General features: G+C 35.8%; 1 protein-coding gene across 1 annotated transcript; it reads right to left on the bottom strand.

Moving 5' to 3' along the window:
• Nucleotides 1-18,513: 18,513 nt before the first annotated feature.
• LOC142555239 (zinc finger A20 and AN1 domain-containing stress-associated protein 5-like) lies at nucleotides 18,514-19,436 on the bottom strand. Its single transcript, XM_075666009.1, has one exon. It carries the CDS (start codon nucleotides 19,323-19,325, stop codon nucleotides 18,903-18,905), a length of 423 nt encoding a protein of 140 aa, XP_075522124.1. The 5' UTR covers nucleotides 19,326-19,436; the 3' UTR covers nucleotides 18,514-18,902.
• Between the last annotated feature and the right edge of the window lie 230 nt (nucleotides 19,437-19,666).

Raw genomic sequence — 19,666 nt, 5'->3', positions numbered from 1 at the left:
ACTGAATCCCATCCATCGACTTGGCTTGACTCAAGATGCCAACTTGCGAGACACTCACTTCACACTTTATTTGGAAAGAAGATAAAATGTTTAACGTTGGAGATGTTTTATATTTAAGAAACCAATCATCCCACATTGAATACTACTGAAATGGTCTATTCTTTGCATTATCTTGTGAAAATATACGAGTCCTCAAGCACAGTACTGTCAAGAAATACATCAAGCTGCTCAAAGCACACAATGTATATTTGTTATTCTATCGTTAAGGATCAATTTGTGTTGCTATTCAATCACTTTATCTTTGTGATTTTGAATTGATAGAAAAATAAATCTTTGTAAATTTTCAAAAGTTTGTTTCCGGATAGATCAATAGTTTTAATGTGCTTTAATGTTGAGATACTAGGAGTTTCATCGGCCATCCTCGAGAAAAGCCTATCCCAATTCCCAACCCACCAACTGGCCACTGCTCATGGTTTATATGCAATATAATTGGTAAAATTAGAATAATCACATTATTTTGGACTGAGAGTACTGTAAACAGGAACATATTTTTAAACAAATCATTCCATAGAATGCACATAAATAAATTGATAAACATGATATTGAAGGAAAAAAACCAAGACTAAAGAACATAGCATCACTCAAATCTCAATAAACATAATAAAAGCATAACAAATCAAGAGAGATAAAACTCGAGAAAGAGATCGAGAGACAGAGCAAACTCGAGAAATAAAAAGGGTGAGTGCCGATATTCATTGCTTCAGTGTGTACTCTCAAGTTGCAGCATTGTCGTCTAGCAGCGAGTGCTTCACATTCACGACATTGATCCTTTGGGAGTTAATATGTGTATTAATGAAATAGAAGTCCAAATCTTTTGAAAATTTTAAAGAATTCAGAGATGAAACAGAGAAACAATTAGAAAAAAATATTAAAATACTTCGATCTGATCGAGGTGAAAATAATTAAGTACTTAATTCCAATATTATTTTAAAGAGAATGAAATTCTCTCATAGTAGACTCATCTAGCCACACCACAGTTGAATGATGTGTCAGAAAGTCGTAATCGAACATTAATAGACATGGTTCGATCTATAATGAGATCGCTAAATTGCCGCCAATTTTTTGAGGATTTACATTCGAGACTGCGACATTATTGTTGAATAACGTTCATACTATGACAGTGGATAAAACATCATAACAGATATGGATGGAAGACCTCCAAAATATTCTTATCTTAAGATACGGGAATTCCCTACATACGTAAAGCAAACATTGAGAGATAAATTAGATAGTAAATCTAGTTTGTGCTAATTTGTGAGATATCCAAATATATATGTTGGATATTAATTATATGATCCCAAAGAGACAAAAATATTTATTTCTAAGAACACCATCTTCTTGCAATAGGATTTTTCATTAGATAGGAAAGATGAAATGATAGAACTCAAAAAGATTCAAGAAATGTCCATTCCTGAAATAGTATAACCCACGCCCCAACAGCCAGTCGAAATAGTACACACTGCAAGGAGATTTGAAAGGGTCTCAAGGTCACCTATGAGGAAGAACATGCTTCCTGAAGAGGGCCGAGATGAACCCAATCCTGGATGATCCAAAAAACTTCAAAGAAGTATTATCTTATGTCTATTCATCCAAATGTCTTGAAGACATGTAGTACAATATGAACAACATGTATTTTGACCAATATGTTCTTTATTAAATCCATCCGAGGGAATTATTCTTATATGATGCAAGCTGCATTTACAAAAGGAAGCTTGAAGAAGATGGGAAGGTAATGACCTTAAAGTCTAGATTGGTAGTAAAATGATATACTCAAAGGGAATGAATTGGCTATGAGGAAATATTTTCTACAGTCACGATGTTCAACTCCATTAGGATCCTGCTAGTCATAGCAGCATAGTATAACTATGAAATATGACAAATGAAAGTGACAACAATGTTCTTTATGTTGATATTAAGGGAGAGATTTATATATCTCAACTTGAAAGATTCACATCAGTAAGAAGTGAACATAAGGTACATGAACTTCAAAGATCTATTTATTGTCTCAAACAGACATCTAGGAGTTGAAACTTTAGATTTGATAACTGAAACGACCACTGCTCGTTTTTCTTAAAAAGTACTAAATTTTTTTTCTAATTCATTGTCCGAAATACTATTCTTTTAAAATATGAATATTTTGCACCATTTAAAAATAAACCAACCAACTATTATTTGAAAATCCAAAGGAAATGAATTCAAAACATAAAGTCGTAGAACATCAACCATTCTAAACTATCATTATTTCAAAGATAAACTTAACTCTAACATCATCTCAAAAATCTCTCAAAAGTATCATAATCATAAAATCTTTAAAGTAGTCAAAAATCATAAACTTATTTTATTTTCGGAAAACTAGTGATGGTCATCGGGTTGTGTGCACCTTTGGTCCAGCAAGATCAACCATCAAGACCTCCATTAACATCAATCTCATGCTCACCTGCATCGATCACAACTAGGGAGTCTATTGACTCAGCAAACGTTAATCATGATAAAGAGTAATACATATACATTCACAAACAACAATGAAAATACTTTTACTTAGAATAGCTTTTCGCGAACATAAAATTTAACGTTTTCCTTTCACATATCATAGCATATTTACTTTCATCATATACGTATATGTTTATCTTTTTATTGAATTCTGATCCTCAGTTGTGACTTTCGTATTAGCTGAAGTCGATGGATCCATCTACGTATTACCACGTACCGGGCGGCAGGGATATCAGCGACATTCTCACCCGTCAACTAAGCATTGGCCTTACATATCATCGTATTATAATATTAGTCACAATCACTTCACCTCTTTCAACTTTTCATATTTTCATCACTTATAAAAATTCATGTATATAAACCATTTTTCTTTTAAACCAAGCATGAAACATATCTTTTAGTATTAACGTTTCATCATAGAACTCCATAAACATTTAAAATAAACGTTTTAACATTTATTATAGAATTCAGGGTACTGTCAAGACGTATAACATTTTTCAGGTGTAAAATCAATGTTTGGCCCCTTAAACCCTAACTTTCCCAATTTATCCTTAGACCTTAAAATGACAACCCAAACTATTCCAAACTTAACATATCACCTTAAAATACAACCATAAATATTTATTAGACGTAAACTTAGGATTCTAGACTTATTTCCCAATTCGTTTTTAAACTTAGACGTACATCCCGATTTTAACTCGTATTGACTCGAAAGTTAACAAAACTGTACCCAACTTGAACCAAAGCTTATTGACACCTAACTAATCCATATATGACCCTATCCCAGCCCATCTAGGACCCATAGACCAGCATATGAACCTTCTGAATTTTTCTGCACAAAACCCTGGCCCTAGCTAATTGGTTTGTTTCCTATCTTGCCTCGACTCCAGCCTCTAACCACCATGTCTAGACCTTAGTTAACCCTCCTAGGACCTAGACCGAACCCATAACATGCTGCTGGACTGAACCTAGCACCCCTAACATGCCCAGCCCTTCACCCGTGTCCAAAGAAGCCTCACGCGACTCTCCTAGGCACGGCTCATGCCCAGCCCTCGAGCCGGCCACCGTGCAGGCCCCTAGGACCATCACGCATCCCCCTAAGATCCCTTGTTTGTGCCCTATCTGAAGCTAAGATTCGTGGCCCTCAAGGATGCCCTAGCCAAAACCCTAGCCTACCTTCAACCCATATTTTCGTTCATCTTGGTTACCCTTCTTGTCCAGCCTTCTCTCTGTTAGAGTAGGTGCCCGTCGAGCCAAGTGTTGGCCGAGTGTTCACAATGAAACTCTATGTATGAATAGTCTTTATTTTAATAATATTTGAAATTATTATTTTGGCACATCTTTATCTGTATACACATGCTAGTTGCATAGATAAAGCCCTTGAATATACAAATAGTAGAAAGGATATGAGATGCTCATATGATGAGTATCATGAAACTCATATTTGGAATACTGTATATTCTAAACAGTTCCTAGTCGATTCAGCAGCCACTAAGAAGTATATAGGCCGCTCGAGTTCGAGACTAGTATCTGCGATGTGAGTACCATGTTTCATTGGTAGGGGACATTGTAATGTCCGAGCATGCAGATAGGTGCTCCTGGTAGAGTGCACTGAACAACCCTCCATAAAGGACTTTCCAAGTGGTTCTCACTTATCGAGTGAAAAAGTCCTAGTTTATGGTTGTACACCATTAGTCCTTATGACCCGGGACAACATTGAGACTCTATGTGCTAGAATTACACTTTGACTTGTTTACCGACTCTCATAGGGTCATCAGATGGCAAGGTTGGGTGTTCTGTCGAAACATATAGGAGTCAATGCATTGTAGTCGGGGATTCACCGCTTACCTTCGGGTATGGATATCCTATGTGTTCTCATGTGTATGTAGGTTGAAATCTCTGATCAGAGTATGGTGGTAATTATGAAAGGGGTTTCATAGATTACACCATCGATGCAACTACGACATGACACATAGTATCGATTCATTGACAACTCTCGATAAACCAATAGTTGTTGAATCGATCGGGATATATGAGTTGAAAGGATCATACTGTACGCTAACCATAATTGAATGGTTCTTGCAGGCACTATCATTTGATACCTAGGGAATCATGTAAGCGCTGCTGCTAGGCGTTTACCATGATTGGTTGGGTACTATCAGACTTGAGTTCTGACATTCTTGTTATCAAGGAGTTGATAAATAAGAATTGAGCAATTGGGGTATGCTCATATAAGGACATGTTTAGTCCGAATCACATGGAGATGTGAACCCACTGCTAGTTGTATCAATGAACTATTGAGGGCCACACAAGTACTAGCTTTCTAGATCCCGTTGAAAAGTAAAATAGTTCAATGTGTTGAACGGCTTATAAATGAGTTTATAAGCGTAAGAAAAAAAAATATTAGAAGTATGACTTCTATGAGAGAAATATAACTTTTAATTTGTGGAAGTGTTCTTAGATTAAAAGTAGGCCAAGTGAATAATGTATTTGAAAATTGTGATTTTCATAAACATTATTATGGACTAAATTAAATTAATTCAAGTGTTGAATTAATTAAACACTAGTGGGCCTAGTAGAGTCCAAATAATTAAATTAGTTCAAGTGTTGAATTAATTAAATAACATTGGGCCTTGTAGAGCCCAATTGGAAATAATTATTTAATTAGTGGACTTGAGTAAAATCAAATAAAGTTTAATTGTGCTCAAATATGTTTGAGACATTTAAATAAAAGTCCATGAGCCTTGTAATTGTTACAAGCCCAAATAAAAAAAAGGCATGCAAGGGAGGTGAAGAGTTGGGAGACAACTTTTTGTACAACCAAGGCATGGCATGCACATGCTTAACTCAACTTTTTCAAGGACCAAGAAAAGTCTTCCACTCTCCCTTCATTCCTCACTTGGCCGAAATTTTGAGAGTGATCCTCCCTCATTTTTCTCTCAATTTTCTTCTCCAATTATTGAGGATAGAAAATACTTCTTCTTGAAAAATCCTCATATTTTTCTAGTGCAAAATATGAGGGCATCTACCTAGTTGGTGGTGGGCTTGATTTTGAAGGAAGGACTCAAGGACAAGGAAAGCTTCTAGAAGGTCTTGCCATTGAAGAGCCAAGTTGTTTACAACTTGGTTGGAGCCATCATCAACCTCAAGAGGTTGATAGGTATAATTTCTCAACACCCTATGTATGACATTTTGTGTTTAGTATATGTTACACACTAGTACTAAGGTGCTCGATTTTTCTCTTGCAAAAACCAAAAATTTTGTACCTTCCGTTGCCCATTCGGGCACCTAAAATCGATCACTTTCAAGTGGTATCATGAGCTAAGGGTACTAGTTTTTGTGTAGCATATACATACTATTATATTGAGGTCGATTTCTAACCGCATGAGATGAAAATTTGCAACAAAAATCAAGGCGTTTCGGGGCAAATTTCGGACAGCAACTTGCTGCCCATTTCGAGCAGCTAGGGCAGCCCTCCCTTTAAAAATAAAAAAAATAAAAAAAAAATTTTGTTGTTGGCCGGAATCCGGCGACGGCGATGACGACTAGGGTTTCCAAAAGTGTTTTGGATAATCAAAGTGTCATGGGCCTTGAGTTGTTGGGCCATTGGATGGCTAACATATTTGTGAATTTCAAATGGGTCAAAATGTTTTTGGTGAAAAATGAGTTTTTGGGCCCTTAAGTTTAAAATTACAAAAGTTGCAAATATTTTCTCATAAATAAATAATTGAAGTTGGACTTTAATTATTTATAGTAAATTGTGATTTACAAGAAATTCGGTTATAAATAAATTAATTGGAAAGTAGACAAAGGTGTTTGTATACTTTGTTAATTTAGTTTATAATCGTGGCGGTTAGTGATTGGTTCAAGATATATAATATTGGATCAATTAATTATTGTGATAATTAATTGATGGTGTATGATATGTGATATTATGCATGAAGGATGATCAAAAGCTCAAGCCCAATTTGCTAGGTGTATGCTAGGATATTTTGTGTTGAATGATTGTAATAATTTTCAAATTTAAAGTGGGCTTGGTTTATGGCCCGTTCCCACCCCCATGAGATGTATCCCTATTTGCCATGAATATTTATTTGTAAATATTAGTGTAGTGGATGATCAAGATTGAAAGCTGGTGGCCATGATGATTATGAAGATCGAAGACATGTAAATATTGGAAGCTAATGTAATAGTTGCATTTGCATCCCTTGCATTACCCTAGGATTGACCTAGGCCCGTGTTTAGCTCACACGGGCTATTAGTATTGGGGCGATTGATCATCCTTGATTATTTACTGTTTATAATATATGCATGATATGTTATAAATAATGAGTATGTGCGTTATTATTATGATAATAACAAAGTTGCATGAATCCGGCAAACATACGATCAATTATGGCGAGCATTTAAATAAAATTAATGATGAGACCTTTCAAAATTAAAAAACCCTCATTTTGAATAAGATTCAAAATTAATATCAAGCGCGAAAAGGGGAATTATAAATTTGTTTATAATTTTCATGTCTTCCATCGACAATGGGAGCATGATCAATGCTACCCGTACTCGGGGCTCGACTCATATTATTGGGGGGGCCCTGGGTGCCGGAAAGCTGTGACATCCATTGACATGGTGATGTGAATTACGTGGAACTCCCATGATTTCGGCTCATATTATTGGGAGAACTCATGGCGATCGTCCATTAAGGTTCAACATCGATGGGTAAGGCTTGACACTTGAAGATGAACGACGTCATATTATTGGGCCCTAATCAAACGTGAGACAAAAGTTTACGTAGAGGGTTGCATTGTGATGCAATTGAAACTACCTTTTGGGGATTATGATTGGCTGATATTATTCGGGATCATAATTCGCTAATTGGACCTTACGTACCTACTGAGGAAAGGAGTTTCCTGTTTTCACTAGAGGGTAGTGAAAATGTCAAAACACTGGGAGCGAAAATTTATAAAGTAAAAGTCCATACTTTATATCTTACTAAATATTTTAAAATAGTCATTAACATTTATCTGTTTTACTTTTCAGTACAAAATTTGACAATGTCTTCAATTCGCAATCCGCTTTCTGCCATACTCGAAAAACACGTATTAACCGGACCTAATTACATGACTTGGCTAAGAAATCTGAAAATCGTCTTGAACTCGGAAAAGATTGCATATACACTGACTGCGTCGCCCCCTGATAAGGCTCCGACTGACTGCACTCCTGAGGAATTGCAGACCTACAAGGATTGGTGTGACCATGACTTGAAGGCCAAGTGTTATATGCAGGCTTCTATGAATGATGAGCTGCAGAGGCGTTTTGAGGATGCAAAGAATGCTGCTGACATTCATATGCACCTCAAGGAGCTCTTTGGTGAGCAGACTCGGCCTCTTAGGCATGCTACCGTCAAGGATCTGATCACTATGCGCATGCGAGATGGGGCCTCGGTCCATGAGCATGGCCTGAAGATGATTGGGCTCGTGGACAAGCTCGTTGGCATGGATTTGATATTGCCTTTGGAGCTGACCATCGACGTGTTGCTGTTGTCATTGCCTAGCTCATTTGATCCTTTTGTGGTGAACTTCAACATGAACAAGATGGAGCCGACCCTTAAGGAGTTGGTGAATATGCTTGTGACTTTTGAGTCCACTATCAAGAAAGAGAAGCCGGTCCTTTTTGTGGGGTCTTCATCTGGTACGAAGAATGATCCACATGGGAAGGAAAAGAAGCGTTCTTTCCAACATCCCAAGAAGAACGTGCCCTTGTTGAGGCAATCTCCGAATCCCGTCGTGGCAGCCACACCAGTTAAGGCTGACAAGACTAGTGATGTTTGTCATCACTGCAAGAAGCCTGGACATTGGAGGCGTAATTGCAAGGAATATCTTGCTCAGAAAAGTTCTGAAAATGGTATGTTCTACATTGAAGTAAACATTTCAATTAACTCTACTTCTTGGGTATTGGATACCGGTTGTGGCTCACATCTCTGTAATGATTTACAGGTGATGGGAAGAAGTAGGAAGCTTAGGGAAGGTGTGACCTTCTTGAGTATGGGCAATGGAGCAAGAGTTGCTGCCAAGACTGTTGAAGATGTTTACTTATTGTTGAACAATAGTTTTAAGTTAATTTTATGAGATGTTTTGTTTGTACCTAATTTTGTGAAAACATTATTTCCATTTCTATGTTAGATAAAGATGAATTTTCTTGTTTATTTAGCAAAGGTGTTTGCAATATTTACAAGAATGAATGTTTGATTGGTACTGGTGAACTTGAAAACGATCTCTATAACTTAAAATTGAAAGATATTCCACTAAATGTCCATTCAAAGGCAGACACCATATGAGATATGGATGGGTAAGCCTCTCAAATATTCTTATCTTAGAATATGGGGGTGCCCTGCTTATGTAAAGCAGGTAGTGGGTGATAAATTGGATAGTCGATCCATTTTATGTTACTTTGTGGGATATCCAAAGAATTCTGTTGGATATTACTTTCTATCATCCCCAAGAAACAAATGTGTTTGTTTCTAGGAATGCAACCTTTTTGGAAAAGAAATTTCTATTGGATAGAAAAGGGGAGATGATAGAACTCGAAGAGGTTCGAGAGACACCCACAATTATAGAACCCACACCCGAAGAGCCAAGAGAGGAGATAAAAGTTCCTAGAAGATCCGAGAGAGTCTCGAGACCACCTATGAGGTATGGTCTGCTTCTTGAAGAGGGTCATGATGAGCCTAACCATGGATGTGATCCAAGGACCTTCAAGGAAGCGTTATCTGATGCCGATTCATCCAAGTGGCTTGAAGCGATGGAATCTGAGATGAATTCCATGCATTCGAATCAAGTGTGGAATCTCGTGGATCCACCTGAGGGAATTGTTCCCATAGGGTGTAAATGGATTTACAAGAGGAAACTTGGGGCGGATGGGAAGGTATTGACCTTCAAGGCACGATTGGTGGCAAAAGGATATACTCAAAGACAAGGAGTTGACTTTGAGGAAACCTTTTCTCCAGTTGCAATGTTCAAGTCCATATAGCCATAGCTGCATGGTATGACTATGAGATATGGCAGATGGATGTTAAGACAGCCTTTCTTAATGGGAATATTAAGGAAGAGATTTACATGTCTCAACCCGAAGGGTTTACATCTATCGGAAGTGAGCATATGGTATGCAAACTTCAAAGATCTATTTATGGTCTAAAGCAGGCATCTAGGAGTTGGAACCTCAGATTCGATAGTACAATCAAAGAGTTTGGTTTTGCTAAGAATCCTGAGGAACCCTGTGTGTATAAGAAGGTCAGTGGGAGTGCTGTGACATTCCTTGTGCTTTATGTTGATGACATTCTACTCATTGGGAATGATGTAGGGATGTTGAAATCAACTACGATATGGTTAGCAAGTAAGTTCTCGATGCAGGACTTGGGTGAAGCATCTTTTGTATTGGGAATACAGATCTATAGAGATAGATCAAAAAGATTGCTTGGTCTCACCCAGTCCACATACATTGATACCATCGTGAAGCGGTTCTCGATGGATGAGTTCAAGAGAGGACATCTACCAATGTGTCATGGCGTGTCCCTATCCAAGTCTATGTCTCCCAAGACTGATGCAGAGATAGCGGCGATGACAAGCATTCCTTATGCATCTGCGATTGGTAGCATCATGTATGGGATGATATCTACACATCTTGACGTGGCTTTTGCACTAAGTGTAGTGAGTAGATATCAATCCAACCCTGGTCTTCCACACTAGAAAGCTGTGAAAGACATTCTCAAGTATTTGAGAAGGACCAATAAGTTGTTCTTGGTCTATGGGGGTGGAGAACTGAAATTGGAAAGGCTATACTGACTCTAGCTTCCAAAGCGATATCAATGACTCGAAGTCAACCTCTGGGTTCATATTCATGCTCAATGGTGCTGCTGTCTCTTGGAAGAGTTCCAAGCAAGACAGTACAGCGGATTCCACCACTGAGGCAGAATATATTGCTGCATCAGCTGCAGCAAAGAGGCTGTTTGGATAAAGAATTTCGTCCAAGAGTTGGGCGTCATTCCTAATGGAGTTGCTCCTGTCCCGGTGTTTTTTGACAACACGGGAGCCATTGCTCAAGCAAAGGAGCCGAGGTCTCATCAGAAGTCCAAACACGTATTGAGAAAGTACCACATCCTCAGAGAGATCGTGGAAAGAGGAGATGTCACGATTGACAAAGTCGGCTCCGCAAATAATGTTGCTGATCCACTAACTAACCCTTTACCTGGACCATTATTCGAGAAGCATCGCGAGTCAATGAGTTTGAAGCATATGGGTAGTTGGCTCTAGTGCAAGTGGGAGATTGTTAGTGTAGGTGTCCCGTCGAGCCAAGTGTTGGCCGAGTGTTCACAATGAAACTCTATGTATGAACAGTCTTTATTTTAATAATATTTGAAATTATTATTTTGGCACATCTTTATCTGTATACCCATGCTAGTTGCATAGATAAAGCTCTTGAATATACAAATAGTAGAAAGAATATGAGATGCTCATATGATGAGTATCATGAAACTCATATTTGGAATACTGTATATTCTAAACAGTTCCTAATCGATTCAGCCGCCACTAAGAAGGATATAGGCCGCTCGAGTTCGAGACTAGTATCTGCGATGTGAGTACCATGTTTCATTGGTAGGGGACATTGTGATGTCCGAGCATGCAGATAGGTGCTCCTGGTAGAGTGCACTGAACAACCCTCCATAAAGGACTTTCCAAGTGGTTCTCACTTATCGAGTGGAAAAGTCCTAGTTTATGTTTGTACACCATTAGTCCTTATGACTCGGGACAACATTGAGACTCTATGTGCTAGAATTACACTTTGACTTGTTTACCGACTCTCATGGGGTCATCAGGTGGCAAGGTTGGGTGTTCTGTCGAAACATATAGGAGTCGATGCATTGTAGTCGGGGATTCACCGTTTACCTTCGGGTATGGATATCCTATGTGTTCTCATGTGTATGTAGGTTGAAATATCTGATCAGAGTATGGTGGTAATTATGAAAGGGGTTTCATAGATTACACCATCGATGCAACTACGACATGACACATAGTATCGATTCATTGACAATCCTCGATAAACCAATGGTTGTCGAATCGGTCGGGATATATGAGTTGAAGGGACCGTACTGTACGCTAACCATAATTGAATGGTTCTTGCAGGCACTATCATTTGATACCTAGGGAATCATGTAAGCGATGCTGCTAGGCGTTTACCATGATTGGTTGGGTACTATCAGACTTGAGTTCTGACATTCTTGTTATCAAGGAGTTGATAAATAAGAATTGAGCAATTGGGGTATGCTCATATAAGGACATGTTTAGTCCGAATCACATGGAGATGTGAACCCACGACTAGTTGTATCAATGAACTATTGAGGGCCACACAAGTACTAGCTTTCTAGATCCCGTTGAGAAGTAAAATAGTTCAATGTGTTGAACGACTTATAAATGAGTTTATAAGCGTAAGAAAAAAAAAATTAGAAGTATGACTTCTATGAGAGAAATATAACTTTTAATTTGTGGAAGTGTTCCTAGATTACCTAGATTAAAAGTAGGCCAAGTGAATAATGTATTTGAAAATTGTGATTTTCATAAACATTATTATGGACTAAATTAAATTAATTCAAGTGTTGAATTAATTAAACACTAGTGGGCCTAGTAGAGTCCAAATAAATAAATTAGTTCAAGTGTTGAATTAATTAAATAACATTGGGCCTTGTAGAGCCCAATTGGAAATAATTATTTAACTAGTGGACTTGAGTAAAATCAAGTAAAGTTTAATTGGGCTCAAATATGTTTGAGACATTTAAATAAAAGTCCATGGGCCTTGTAATTGTTACAAGCCCAAATAAAAAAAAAAGGCATGCAAGGGAGGTGAAGAGTTGGGAGACAACTTCTTGTACAACCAAGGCATGGCATGCACATGCTTAACTCAACTTTTTCAAGGACCAAGAAAAGTCTTCCACTCTCCCTTCATTCCTCACTTGGCCGAAATTTTGAGAGTGGTCCTCCCTCATTTTTCTCTCAATTTTCTTCTTCAATTCTTGAGGATAGAAAATACTTCTCCTTGAAAAATCCTCATATTTTTCTAGTGCAAAATATGAGGGCATCTACCTAGTTGGTGGTGGGCTTGATTTTGAAGGAAGACTCAAGGACAAGGAAAGCTTCTAGAAGGTCTTGCCATTGAAGAGCCAAGTTGTTTACAACTTGGTTGGAGCCATCATCAACCTCAAGAGGTTGATAGGTATAATTTCTCAACACCCTATGTATGACATTTTGTGTTTAGTATATGTTACACACTAGTACTAAGGTGCTCGATTTTTCTCTTGCAAAAACCGAAAATTTTGTACCTTCCGTTGCGCATTCGGGCACCTAAAATCGATCCCTTTCACTCTCATGCACCTAAGGGTCCTTAAACATATGAAAAAACATCCCTTCATGTTCCCCTACCATGGAAGCGCCTTTGTGCATCATTAGGAAGATTTTAAAAAAGAAAACTCTACTTTTATGTATATAAAGTCATAAAAACGAAAATTATGGGAAGATGAGACATATTAATCGAGAGAGTTGTCTTTGTAGACAACGTTGCGGATCCATTTACGAATCTCCTGCCAAGATCATTGTTTGAGAAACATCGTGAAGCAACGAGTTTGGGACCTATCGGTAGTTGGCTATAGAGCTAGTGAGAGACTGTTAATGTGAGCCTATCAAGACAACTCGTGTCTTGAAGTTTATAGACTATTGTGTAAAACCAATATTTATTTTAATCATATTTTATGATTTATCCAATTATGACATTTAATTTATTTGTATACTGATGCAAGTTGTATAGATAAAGTCATTGAATTTACTATAGTATCATGAGGTTTATCTTGCAATGTAGATCATGAATTCATTAAGACGTGTATTGTATATTCTAAATTTGTTTCTAGTCAATTCAACCGCCTAAAATAAGGATAAAGTTCGTTCGAGCTTTAGACTAGCATGTGTGATGTTAACATCACATTGCATTGGTATGGACATGAAGTTGTTTAATCATACAAATGGGGTCATATAATGATTGTACTGAATGACAGTTAATCAAAATTTTCAAGTGGTTATCATTTATTAAGTGGATTATTTTGTGGTTATGGTTGTATAATATTTTTCATTTGAACTTAGACAACATGGAAGCTTTTCTTACTAGTTATGTACTTTGACTCGTTTATCATCTCTACGGGAGTCATCAGGTGGTGAGATTGAGTATATTTTTGACATATGTACGAGCCGATATATTATAATCGGAGATTCACAGCTCATCTATTAGTGTAAATATCTTATGTGATATGATGAGTTAATAGAGCAAACAATCTTTGGTCAGAGTATGAGTTGTGTTTTAAGGAAAAGCGTTTTCCTAGTTGTACACACGATGCTACTATGATTACTCAAAGATACATCACATAGTTATTGAATTAATTTGCAACTCTCGATATATCAATGGTTGCAGATTCAATAATGATATATGAGTCGAAGTGATCGTATTGTATGGTAACCATAATATGGTTCTTGTAGGCAATATTAGTAATATCTAAGGCATCATGGGACCATGCTACTAGACACTCTTACCATGATCTGATGGATGCAGTCATACTTAAGTTCTGAAGCTTTTTATCAAGGGGTTGATGAAAAAAAATTGGACTAATTAGGGTAAGCAAAATTAGGACAAATGTTATTCTGAATAAGTTGTGAACGCACGACTATCTATATCAGTGCACCATTGAGGGTTATACAAGTATTTAATTTTGTGTTCCTGTTGAGATAATCGAATTCAAGAAGTTGAATTTGATTATTAAGTCTGACAGATGTAAAAAATATTGATTATAAATGAGTTTATGAGTGAATTCCATATTTGGAAGTTGTGGAAGCTATCTTGATTGTTAATTTAGTGATGGGAATACAACTGCCTAATTTAGTGAATAAGTTCCAAAAATAGAAAGCTGCAAAAAATTGAACAATAGAAAATTTTGACATTCAGAATTTTCATTTTAAATACATTAACGAGTATTGTACACTCGTCACATCATCACTCTCTGATCGTCGATTAGAAATATAACGAATCCACAATCCTAGAATTTTTAACCAATAAACATGAAAAATCTAGTCTGATTGGTAGATTTTACCAAGTCAAATTTTGTCAAAAAATATTATAGAATAATCAAGAATTAATTAATAAAATAATAACTATTTGTATTTTCAAAAGTTGAAAAGATATGTGTGAAATTTGACAAGCTGGAAATACATGATTCCAGGAGAGTTCAAGTAAAATTATGATTGAGCTGTTGAGAGAAAATAGATATATATTATCAAAAGTTGATAACACGCAACCAAAAAAAAATTCTACATCTAAATTATTTCTACTCTTTCTTTCCTCTCAACTTAAGAATCTCAGCTACCACCCTTGAGAAGGATTCCAACGGCCGAGCTCCTCCCTGCGCCACCACTGCTGCCTTGGTTTCGCCAACTTCCGACGACCAAAGCTCAACATAAAATTTTGTCTAGATCTCCGGTGCGATCTATACTAGGAATGCATTATTCATTTGTGGACTCGAGTAGGAGATTGAAGAATGATGATTGATCCAAATAGTTCGTCGAGACTTCTTAAGAAAAGAATTATATCTGCTAACCTCGTAATAGTTTGGTGTCCAGTGTTAGAAATCAAAGATAAATAATTCTAAACATCATATGTATGGATTTGAATCATACGACGTCCAAGCAAATTTTAATAATCAAAACTGAAAAATTTTAAATTTACGCTATGTTTTGGCTGTGAGACAAAGATACCCCAACAAAGTCATCATTCCAAGATATCAAGTATCCTTCAGTATTATATTTTTAACCTTTTTAAGCTACCATATTTTATACCCGTGATGTCATAATTTTATTTTCCCTAAAAAAACTTATCATAATTTAATTTATACCCCTGATTTCATCTATCGTAGCACTTTATAATGTATTTTTTTTTACATTATGTCGGATATATAAGTTGAAGTAAATCAAGAATCCAGATAAATCAGAAAATATATTTATATGCATCTTTTACATGACTTGGAAATTTATCCATTAACTCCCACCAAAGAAGAAAAGCGTTAGCTTATCGTCACTTTGAAAAAAAATGAACACTCTATATTAATTACAAACTAAAATTTTACATTGAATTTTTAATTCCTTGTAAATATATTTAAATTAGTGATGTTATTGCAATTATTTAATTTTCAATTTGGGTTTATTTTTAAAGGAAAATAATATTTTAGTTATACATATAACATCTTTAATCAAACTTTTTTTAGCTACTACAAATAAAAGTACAAAATTAGAGGTTCTATTATAAAAAGAGATTAAAAAAAAAATTATTTGTAATTGTCACACAATAATTCATTTTGTTGTCAGTCCAAGATTGAAATGAACTGATTATGTAGAATAATTTACAAGATTATATGATTAGTTAATATCATGATGTATAATATTAAAGTTATACAATTTATTTTAACATTTTTTTCCCAATTATTAATTTAAAATATTAGATTTTTTTGTTTTGTTTTTATGTACCAAATAAATAAATAGTTAGAAATTAATATAACATTTTACCAAAATTAAAAATAAATATTTTACTAAAAATTATGTTTTAAAAGGGTTTATTTTTATTGTGGGAACTAAAAAGAACAATATTAGTAATTATGTCTGTTTTTTTTTTTTTGCCAAAAAATAAAAATTTAATGTATTAACAACTTATGGAGTATAAATATCATATCTCTTTAATTATATATATATATTATTAAATTGCATGTGATTATATTTTATTTGATTGAAAATTATAATATTTACTGTAAACACATTGTGTGTCTGTAGGGTTGGTAATTTTCTCAAGGAGTTCGGGACCTCGAGAGGGAAATCCGAAACGGGGATAGAGATTCCCAATTTTTTCAAATTTGAGTTCGATGATTTTTTCAAGTCTCCGAATATTTCAGGATAGATATGAGGATATTATTTTCATCTTCAAACCCACTCCATAAATAATATTAATAAAAATAATGATATTATTTATATTAACATTATCAACAATATAATAATAATAGTAAAATAGTAAGTTCGAGTTCGGGATTCCTCGAATCCGCCCCCATCCCATTTCATTAATATTTTTAAAATGAGAATGAGAGCAAAGATGGAGATTTAATTCTGCGAATTCGGGTTTGTGGATTCCTCGAACCCAAAAAGTGAGCATCGAGACAAATATGAAGATGAATATGAAATTTAAAGACGATGATGAAGATGACAAACACACTCCATCTTTCTTGTGATCCCTATGTTTGTTTCCGTGTGCTATAATACTTAGTGTTTATTATTAAATGGTGTTAAATACTCCCTTTCCTTCCTCTGGCTTCAGTGTGACAAGATATTTGCCGAGAACAACCTCAGTATCTCTAACATGTTAGTTGTGTAGTCTCAAGTCCCATTGTCAGACAATAATCAAACAAGGAATAAGTTTTACTGAGTAAGATGCTATAGCATTTTTCAGATAAAATTAAAAATTAGTAATTTTTAAAAAACATTTTTTATATAAAAAGTAATATCAGTCATCTTGTATCATACAATATATTTTTTACATAATCAACAAATATTTGAGAATAACTTTACAATAATATATATAACAAACAAAAATGATATTTTTGCAGTAAATATAATAATTTAAATATAAAAAATAATAATTTTAATGTATTGAGTTGGATGTGAAATCCGTGTGACAAAATTGTCTCATACAGACAGTCACACAAATCTATATCTGTTATACGGATCGCTCGATCTATATTTGAAATAAAAATAATATTTTTAATATAAAAAATAATATTTTTAATGTAAATTGATAAGAATTTTGTCTCAAAAAATTGTTCTTTATGACGATCTTGTACGAGTTTTTGTGATAACACAAATGATATTATTTTTACTTTGCCCAATTGTTTATCATACATGTAAAATTTCATTGCAATTTTGGTCTCTTTCGACCAAAAAAGACATTTCTTTTTTAATTTTAAATTATACAATTAAGTCCACCAAATTAATAATAGTCTTTAAAAACACCGACTCTGTGATATACATTTGATCTACTTATAGATATCTTTCTGACATATTGTATTTTTGTAAGTTTCAAATATATTATCTAAAATTAGGGATGTCAATCGGGTCGGGTTTCGGATCAACCCGCAAATTTTTTTTATTTTTTTTCCAACCCGAACCCGAAGCAACCAGAAAACCCCCAACCCGAACACGAGCCCGTCTAAACCGGTTGAACACGAACCCGTCTAAATCGATTGAACACGAACCCGTCTAACCCGAATTTTATTTATTTTTAAAAAAAATTAATGAAAAAAATTAGAAAAAATATAAAATAAAAATAATATTTTAATTTAAACACATAATAACAAAATTTCCGATTTAAATTTGAAAGTTTAATTATAAGAAATTAAAATATATTTACTAAATCAAATAAACAAATGTTAAAAAAATAAAACATATACAAAATAAATATTAAATGATGAAAATTTGTCATGTAAATATATAATAAATTTTGTTCAAACCTACAATATATAAAAATATAGATAATATTTTCAAAAAAAAAAGTTTTCGGATCAACCCGCGACCCAACCCGAAACCCGTCTAACCTGACACTAACTCGAACCTACCGAACCCGAAAAACACCAACCCAAACCTGGTTTTTTCGTGTTGGATCATGTCGGGTTGACGGATCATATTGTATTTTGACACCCCTATCTAAAATTTACTGATTTTTAGTCCCCAAATTAAATAACAATCCCACTTGAGTCCACAAAATTGTTTCCCGAATTCCAAAAAGCAAACCCCACATATTCCTACTTATCACTTAGCCACCAATTAGACCCAACACCAATTATACACCGTAACTACCACCCGTGGATACCATCATTTTAGTTTATTGCAATCCACACCACCAATTTGTATTGAACTACGAAACACACCCATATTTATCGTTTATTACAAATCGACACCGCCAATATCCCAAATTAGTCATTATCTTAATACTTTACCAGCCAAACAATCTAGAAAAACATTTCCTCGAAAGGAATTAAAACCACGCAATAACTGAAATGACGATAATACCCCTATCCTTTTATCAAATTTACATCATCTTCCCGCCGCCGATCGGCGGCGTCCGGCTAGGACGGAGGTCGTACGAATCGACCAGCTCAAACTACACGAACATGCGACAAACCCAGCAGATCTTCGATTCCACGGGAAGACAGAAAGAAAAAAAGAATTCATCTTTTAAACCTTGAGTAATTTCGAAGCTCTAACCACCGGGTTTTCCCTCGCGATGGCCTCTCGGCCGGCGGCCTTGTAATCGTAGCTGCACTCGTGCCGGTCGGAATACCTGTGCTCCGGGCAGAAGACATCCCCGCACCGGCACCGGAAACCCACCAGCCCGATACGCTTCCGGCAGCCCGACCCGGAGCACCGGGTCACGTTTCTTGGTCTTTTCAATACCCCTGGGCGATCCGCTTCTTTCGACGAGCTGGCTCCGATGGTGAAGGTGGTAGATGAATTGGGATCTGGGATTTCTGACGGCGACCGTGTGGCCGCAAGGATCGACGTAGACGGCGGGGGGATCGATGGCGGAGGGTTGCATATGGGCAGGTTCTTTCCGGGTACCTTCAGCTCGGTTCCTTCTTTCTCCCTCTTCTGCGCCATATTCTGGACGGGATTTTTGCTTTTCTTTCTTCTTTTTTTCTTTTTGGGGAAAGAGAGAGACGAAGCAAATGCCTTTTTCTCTACGCAGAATGGAGGTGGAAATGAGGTTACATTTGTTATTTGACAATAAATATGGGCACGCTATTTAATTATGTAAATCTTGTGGGGTTATTTCGGAATCAACTCGGAATCAGGCGTTGGGGGACATGTGTAATGACGCTAATGCCCTTCTGACTTTTTTCTTTTAATTTTTTTATGTGGCATTTCATTGGGCCATTGACAATGCCATTTCGTCTCAGTATCGACGTGTTTCCACGTCGAGTTTCAATACGGCCATACGA

The sequence above is a fragment of the Primulina tabacum genome, chromosome 9 (assembly GCF_025594145.1).
Source record: "Primulina tabacum isolate GXHZ01 chromosome 9, ASM2559414v2, whole genome shotgun sequence".
In the NCBI taxonomy this organism is placed as follows: Eukaryota; Viridiplantae; Streptophyta; class Magnoliopsida; order Lamiales; family Gesneriaceae; genus Primulina; species Primulina tabacum.
This window is presented reverse-complemented; position numbering and strand designations above follow the sequence as displayed.

Bases quoted from the DNA above. Each gene is read 5' to 3' on its own strand.
- LOC142555239 (XM_075666009.1), bottom strand. From the start codon at position 19,325: ATGGCGCAGAAGAGGGAGAAAGAAGGAACCGAGCTGAAGGTACCCGGA.